The sequence below is a fragment of the Montipora foliosa genome, chromosome 12 (genome assembly GCF_036669935.1).
Source record: "Montipora foliosa isolate CH-2021 chromosome 12, ASM3666993v2, whole genome shotgun sequence".
In the NCBI taxonomy this organism is placed as follows: domain Eukaryota; kingdom Metazoa; phylum Cnidaria; class Anthozoa; order Scleractinia; family Acroporidae; genus Montipora; species Montipora foliosa.
In genome coordinates, this window is record NC_090880.1 from 15,575,243 (window position 1) to 15,583,613 (window position 8,371).

At 35.0% G+C, this 8,371-nt stretch overlaps 1 protein-coding gene across 1 annotated transcript in view; it reads left to right on the forward strand.

Annotated features, from left to right (window-relative positions):
* Positions 1–6,126, forward strand: part of LOC137979935 (ras-related protein Rab-4B) — a 19,451-nt gene extending 13,325 nt beyond the window's left edge. The window contains exons 4-7 of the mRNA XM_068827251.1: positions 729–791; positions 1,956–2,110; positions 3,035–3,130; positions 5,495–6,126. Of these exons, the coding sequence (XP_068683352.1) occupies positions 729–791; positions 1,956–2,110; positions 3,035–3,130; positions 5,495–5,604 (424 nt within the window). The 3' untranslated portion in view covers positions 5,605–6,126. The remainder of the gene's footprint in view (positions 1–728; positions 792–1,955; positions 2,111–3,034; positions 3,131–5,494) is intronic.
* The last annotated feature ends 2,245 nt before the right edge of the window (positions 6,127–8,371 follow it).

Consider the following 8,371-nt stretch of genomic DNA (forward strand, 5'->3'; position numbering starts at 1 on the left):
TTGCCCAGTAAATCATTGGTTGAACATTAGGAAACCTCCTATGTCTATATGCACATCTTGTTGAGGTGCATGTGCAATCACATGATGATAGAGCTTGAATATATCCCATAGGTCTTAGTGAGTGCCTGTGTTTTTTTTTGTTGCAGAAATTTAATATTAAAAAATACATCTTTGCAATGTTGTCTCATGAACTCTCCTATCTGCAAATGTTTTGTAAAAGCTACAGATATTCAAAACATAGGAAAATGCTCAGCTGCAGTAAATTAATTAACATTATTAGTAATTACATTTATTTATTTATTTATTTATTTATTTATTCATTTATTCCATTTTCACTGCATTACTGTCGTGGGAAATGACTAGAAGGGAACATACAAACCATTCGAGCTAGTCCACCCAAACTTCACTGCACTATCGGGTGTTGACAAGAAAAACAACAATTTAGCGGAGTGCTGTATATAATAAAATTCATTGTCTATTTTTGGGTAGGTTCTCCTCAGCCAGGCAACCAGGCTTGTTATTTTACTTAAACTTTCTGGTCATCTCAGATGACCATAATTTCTAGCACAGCTTACACTGTATAACTAAACTACCAACAGAAGCACAACTCCAATTCCATTGTTTTTCTCATACATTCAATGTCGTTTATTAGAGTTAATAAATGAACAGCTTTTCATTTCAATGCCATGTTATATCATGTTACATGTATTAATTAAATCATATTTTAGGTCTGTAACAAGAAGCTATTACAGAGGAGCAGCAGGAGCATTACTTGTTTATGACATTTCAAGGTAAACTACAGCAGTTACAACTGATTCACACAATAATTTTAAGGAGTCACAGTATCGCTTGAGTGGATAAGTTTTGGCTAAAATGTCTATAATACATGTGCATGTACCTCCCATTTATCAAAGGATTAACCTTTTTGATTAAAAAAAGGTTGAGTATACTATTTTATAAAATTAATGTGTCAATTTAGCTCCAAGCAACAAGTACAGTGCATGTAACTTCTGTTACAGTACAAGGATGATTATTTTTTCCAAATGTCAACTGAATCTAGGTCACTATGTAGACTTTAAATTAATACTACATGTATTTATCAACTTTGCCTTTTTTGGAAGTCTCCCCTTCAAATAATGTTCTCTGTATCTACAGCTGTAAATGTTTGGTTTCTAACAATGACTGTGTATACCTTCCCTAAAAAGTAATTAATTAATTAATTAGGTCCTTGACAATAGACCTTTTTGCAGATACGGTGGCCATCTTGATTTCTATTGTTTCAAATAGCTATTATTGGATACCCAGGGGGTAAATACATATTAATTTGCCCCCTGAGCATCCCATAATGTCTTTCGAAACAATAGAAATCAAAATGGCCGCCGTATCTGCAAAAAGGTCTATTCTCAACTTGTTGGCTTCAACTCTGGAAATTCATAAATTTGTGAGCTCCAGTTTCCCTTCATCATTCTTGAAATGGTCATTAAGTCTTTTAGATGTCTATCAGACTGAGTCGACCAGTTTTTCAATTAGTAACAACACTGAGTTCATGGTTTCCGGTTTTGAGCATGCATTTTAAATGACATCTTCAATGTCAGCTGCCATGTTTGGTTTCTTTTTTATCAATTGAGCCAATATCAACTGACTTATATTTCCTTCCATTTACAGACACGAAATAAAGAGACTTCAAAATAATGGTGCTCAATAAGTAACATGAATGCACCTGGGTGGGGCTAAAAAAGGCTTTGTCCAGCAGACATGGCTAAAAATCATCCCTTTTCTTTACTCACTATAGATTCCTGCATGGTCACAGTATTACCGTACATGTAATTACACAGTCATGTAATAATTACATAATTAATAATGAATATTATTGATTATTCACCACTCTAACTGAATGGTCTTATAAAAATATTAATTTAAAATCATGTCGTGTAATTTGTTTTTAACTGTCACAGCCGTGAAACATACAATTCTTTAACAAACTGGTTGACAGATGCAAGAACTCTGGCTAGTCCTAATATTGTTATTATCCTCATTGGAAACAAAAAAGATCTTGATAATGACAGAGAAGTTACTTTCCTGGAAGCCAGCAGATTTGCACAAGAAAATGGTCAGTTTGTTAATGTATCTCTGAAAATAGTTTCTTTTTTACATGCATGAACTGGTAAAAATTGTAATAACTAAAGAAAGAGCCATGAAGCGGCGAGGTACATTTAGATACATGTATCTACCACCAACCACCGACTCTGAGGTGAATAGTTGTTTAGGTTATTCTAAAACAGTGAGATAATAAAATTAATATAGCACAAAAAGATGATTTTATACATTCTGGCAACTACACCCTGTATTGAAATATTGCAATATTTCACGCAAAATTGCTCAAAGGTGAATAGTAAAGGATATTAATATTGGAGTTTGAGTAGCCAATCAGAGCACACTTTCAACACTAATTATACTAAAATTAATTAGCCAATAATATGTATGTACACTGCTTGTCCCTCAAAACCAAAAAGTACATCCTGTAAACCATTAAGTACAGAACATCCACCATACTGAGTCTTGGCTATGCTAAATAATTATTATAACCAAGCATTATAATTAATTTTTATTGATTTCTTCATCTGCTTCTTGGTGGGCCATTTTTAATGTTTGCAGATCATCATCATCATCATCATCATCATCATCATCATCATCATCATCATTATTAATTAATTAATTAATTAATAATTTACTCCCAGTGTACCCTATGGACCCCCAGTTGAGGAATAAAAACGTCTGGTGTTAGACAGAGTAAGTCTCACTCCCACAAATTCATTGTGTTAAAAAGGGCTTTTAAATATAACTGGTCTTGATTAGCGGCCGCTGTTTTGGGAAAGGAGCCTCTCTCTCTCGTGGAGAGGAATGAAGACCAGACTCTAGAGATTGACGGAAATAGAGCTTAAACATATAGCAATATTAAGTCAAGCTTTTCCATGCTCTTCCCAAGTGCCTGTTGTTTTAATGGTGTGCTGTGTTCCTTTTTACCTTTCTGCAGAGTTAATATTTTTGGAAACAAGTGCTCTAACAGGTGAAAATGTTGAAGAGGCATTCTTGAAGTGCTCGAGAACTATCCTCAGTAAGATTGAAACAGGTAAAGAAATACAATTTGGAAAACCTTATGCTGAGAGCAAAGAGTACAATATATGTATAGCACTTACATGTACATGTACATGTGTACACATGTAACTGAGCAAAAATTCCCACGCAAACTTCCACTTTTGGTAACTTGCATGCATGGTGTTTTCCTTACTATAGGCAAAACAGCAAAAAGTGTTTAGAATACATGTATAACATTAGAGGAGAACTGATTTTTATGAAGGCAGCGTTTAAATGGTGGAAGTACATATAAAATCGCTGCATCTTCTATATTCAAGTGCATGCACAAAGTTGTATCCCTAGGATTTTCGTACTGAGAGACAGGGAAATCCCAGTGCTAGGAGGATCTCAAAAACCTTTTTATACTTGGAAGGGCCATTACTTCTAAGTAAGTCTTGTACATCGTATCCCGTAAAAACTCGTGTGTAAGCTGCATCTTTTTGCCGAAATATTGGGCTCAAAATCGTGGGTGCGGCTTATATACGAGACCATTGCTTTCAGAGGGAGTAAACTGGCTGGTATTGGGGTCAGAAATAAAAACCTTCAGTAAGTCAAGATAAAACATAAATTATTCTTCGACCAATCACTTCAACAATGATCTCCACTGCATGCAAGAAAATACCACGTTTTTTGGGAGAACTCACGAGGCAAATGGCATGTTTGTCCATGGGATAGTTATACTGTCCTTTAGCGACACATCTTTCTCCGATCAATGACTTCCATACATCTTTATAAAAAATTAATGACATATACGCACAGCACAGCTGATGTCCATGTTGTTTTCTGATCGCTGTCCTTCTATAAATGACTGCATGGTTGCCATTCATAGCACGAATGTTGCCACTTTATTTCCCGGAATTCGGGAAATTCATGAGGATCGTTCCGTTTCCAGACGCTTTCTCACGATTTTAGCTCGGTTTACAGGATGGGATGCAAGGTAAAGTGCCATTCTTATCCGGTTGGTTTAACATATTCGGAAAATCGCTTACCTTTATGCAACGATCATTCCATCCGGATTTTTTGGCTAAATGCCAACCCCATATTGTTGTCTCACTTATTTTAGACAATTATGGTTTGTTTACGATGGTATTTGATACTTTGTGAGTGGTTGTAGATGTTTTTGAGGTAGTTGTAGTTGGTTTTTGACGGTTTCAAGTCGTTCCATGTTTTAGCGACTACGGAGTTTTACAGTGTACAGTATAATAAATTATATGGTGCCTAGGACCGGGTGCTGATCGACATTGTTCCACTAATTTTGAGCCATGGACTCTCAGGTACCCTAGGATGCGTAGTTACTAATACAAGGAATGACCTACAGTGAGATTCAATGACCTACAATGACCTTCAAAGAGCTACAGTGATCTACAATGACCTACAATGACCTACAATGAGGTACATTGTGAGCTAAAATTAGCTAATGACCAGTAATGAGCTAAAATAAAAGATAATTTGTAGTTCTGAGGGCACTGCAGCATGTTTGCAGTACAAAGGTTAAAAACATTCCACTCTGCGCTTTGAACCAATCAAAACCTCGTTGCTGAGCAAGTTGAAAATTTCATTGTGTACTCTGAACCAAAGAAAACATTGTGGGAGGAATAACGTATTTGTTTATTGTTGCCAAGCAAAGCCTTGATACATCTATTTGTACATTTTCATTTTATCTTTAAAACAAAGGAAAACCATGCAAGGGCCTTTTCGCAGTTTGTTTCTGCCTTCAAGGCCATGTGCGTAATTGCTGTTGTCATTTGGGCTGTCATGCAATGGACTAAAAGCGTTGCGTGACAATGCACCATGGATGTATTCGGCTCACCAAACTCTTCACCCTGATCCTCTTTTGTCTTTCTCTTTCATTGTAAGCCATTTAAGTAGGCCATTGTAGCTCATTAGCTAATTTTAGCTTATAATATAGCTCATTGTAGGTCATTGTAGATTGTTGCAGGTCATTGTTGTAGTTCATTGTAGCTCATTGTAGATCATTGTAGGTCATTCCTTGTTTTAGTAACTATGCCCTACGATGCCCCCACTTGACAAGTAACGTTAGACACAGTAAAATCTGATTAGTGTCACTCCCAGGAGTCAGTGGATTAAACTTTACCTTGTAAACCAAGCAAAACTTCCTTCAACCTCCAAGGTCTTCCTTGGCTAGTGAAAACGCCATGTCAGAGTCTTTGGGAGGGGGGCATTCTGTTGTCTTTAGAACAAGCTTGACAGCCCTATATGTAGCTATTATGGATTGTAATATAATCTAATTGACAAATTTACTCATGTCTGTATTACAAGTGTGGAATTGACAAGCTCCTGCTTGCTTGTAAAAGCCCATTTGGCATTTCACATTCAAGATTTACAATTTTCCTTTTAGGTGAGTTAGACCCTGACCGCATGGGATCAGGAATACAGTATGGAGATCCTTCGCTGCGAAGAACAATACGTCCTGGCAAGCAAGAACAAAGACAAAAGTGTGCCTGTTAATTGTTCCAATAATTGCCCTTGAAAATCAAAACTTCCTCACTCATTTATGCTGTATCTATACATGTAGTTAGTGCATGGTAGCAAGAAACTTGCCTCTTAACATTATTTGTTAACTTTTTTTATTCCATGGATTAAGCAGTAAACTTATGCTGAGACAGATGCAGTATGGCATATCAAGCATAAATTACAGCTTGAGCACAACATGTTGACTTCTCAAAAGTTAGTAAGTTAAAATTGTGACAATTGTTGCAGTGTTGGGAGGTAAAGATGTGGAAAACTTGTACATGTATTTCTTTGTTAAACAGTTGGCCAATCCAAGACCTTCAAGTTCAGAGTCATCTGTGACTGTAATTTGCCCTGCTTTAAATTGTTCACTTTTCCTTGCATGTGAAGTCATTTCTAATCAATTCTTGCATGCAAATTATTTTGTGCTTAACGTCCTGCGATTGAGTTGTGGATTCATTTAAAAGGTGTCTATTAAACTACAGATACTAGATTTTAAATAAAAATAATACAAGTAGACTGAGCTTCTGAGGCTTCTTTAAGGCTTGGAGTACACATATGAAGGTGCATATTTTACGTTCATTGTATTCCCACACCAGATACTCTAGCCGTGGATGGATTGTTTAAGAGGTTGTCACCTATTCTGGAAAAAAATCATTAAGCACTGGTGTCCTTAATTTAATTGAGGTACTACATTCGTGCCAGAAGGCCTCATGAATGAATAATTGCCTATTAGTACAATGTACTTTCCCTACATGTAGCAATAAATAATCTTTATGTAAGATACTATTACTTAACTTGAGGGTGTAAAGTGAAGGTTGCAGGCTGGGCTTGCAGGTAATTGTTTAATTGTAACTAAAACAACCCAAACCTTTACAAAAATGCAAACCTTAGGCTTAAACATTATTTTTTAGGCATAATGTTAGCAGTAGTAAAGTTTGCGTTGTTTCAGCTATGGTGAAAATAATGGCCTGCAACTGTAATCTGCAACCTGCAGTTTACATTGTCTAAAAATTAACTTTCTTTTAGTATTATGGTTTTGTTGTTAAATCTTGAAAATCTGTTAAATACTGTCAATTAAACGATTTGCACAAAGCTTTGATCTGTGGTGAATTTTCCCAAGTTACATGTACCTGCAAACAATAAAATTAGAAAAAAGTTAATAATAATGAGGGCGACTGGATGACAAGAGGAATGATGGTATCTTGGTCTCATTTTTGCATGTGACCAAAATTACAAAAATAGTCTATGTTTGTCTACTTGTTGTTTTAAAACTAATTGCTAGAATTTAAAATTATTTTAATTATTAATTTCACTATCAGAATAATGCCTAAATTGAAAAAAGAGAAGAGCTGAAAGGGTAACCCATACATGTCTATCTTCAGTAGCTATAATCTTTGATATGTAATAGCTTTTGTAGTCTTCACAAGAAGTTCATTTTACAAAGCACCAATTTCTTTTTGTACAGAAGCATTGCATACAGATGCAACTAGAAATGGTTTGTTCAAAAACTTTATTCTTAAAGTCAATAGGGTTTTAGTAGAAATTACTGAGCTTTTGTTCTTTTTTCATGTTTAGTTTTCATTATAATTATTCCATTTATTTTACCAATCAATTTCTTTTCAGCTATGATTATCATTGTAATAACTTATATGCTAATGTGTCTCTTGGTCAAACAGACATTTGAAGAAGATTTTATTACAGAATAGATTGCATTTCCTAGTATGTAAATCTATTAATTATTAATAAGCAATTCTTAAAAAATGGATAATTGTACTTTCCTGTAGGAAAGGAGAAGTACAATAGGTTGAAGGATGTGAAATTCAGTTGACTGTTACATGTATATTCCAATGAAGAGCAAAGAAGTTATTTGAGCACAGAATTATTTCTCATAGATTCAAGAGATTGGTGGAGATTGGGAATTGTTGATATCTTTTGAGATTCAAGAAAACATGTTGCCACAGTGTAGGTCTCACAAGTTAATTATGGCTGAATATTCGATATGGCTTTGTGTGCTGTTATTGCTAATTTTTGAGAATGGTAATTGTGCGGCATTGAGACGAACTTTCAAGCCAAATCAAAATCAGATGGATTTTTTTCTTTGTAAGTGCTAACATACATATTTACCTCATGCGCATGCAAGGGTATTTTCATACAACAGATAAGGAAAGGCCTTAATAGGAAGCATGTAGAAAAAATCACTGCATATTATTATTCAAATGCCAGAAATTAAAGAAACATCCATACCATACACTGTAGTTAGACGTACTAGGATGAGGTTATCTTTGCTATCTTTTTAAAGAAAAGTACATGTGCAAACGATTCAGTGCTTGAGTGCTTGAATAATGCAAGTTTTTGATGGGTTAATCTCAATTGATAAACATTGACTAGACAGCGGTAATGATGCACACCAGACCATTACATCATAATAATAATGGGTCAATTTACTGAATGATAAGCCAGGTGACCCAGATAAAGAAATCAGTTTTAGCTGAATATATAACATACATGTAATTTGCAATTAAGTGGCATTACACAACTGTACAAGTTACTAATTATATCACAGCATCTTTGTAGTTTTTTGAGATATTTGTACATGAAGAATAACAAGGCTAACTTAGATGAATAATAAATTGGGGTAACTGGATGAAAATATAACATTTTTTTTGGTGGTGATCAGGGTGTCTTTACAAGTCTATGGAATTAGGGACAATGTTGGCTCTGTGTGAATTATTGAACAAATGGGGTGTTAGAGTACGTGTAC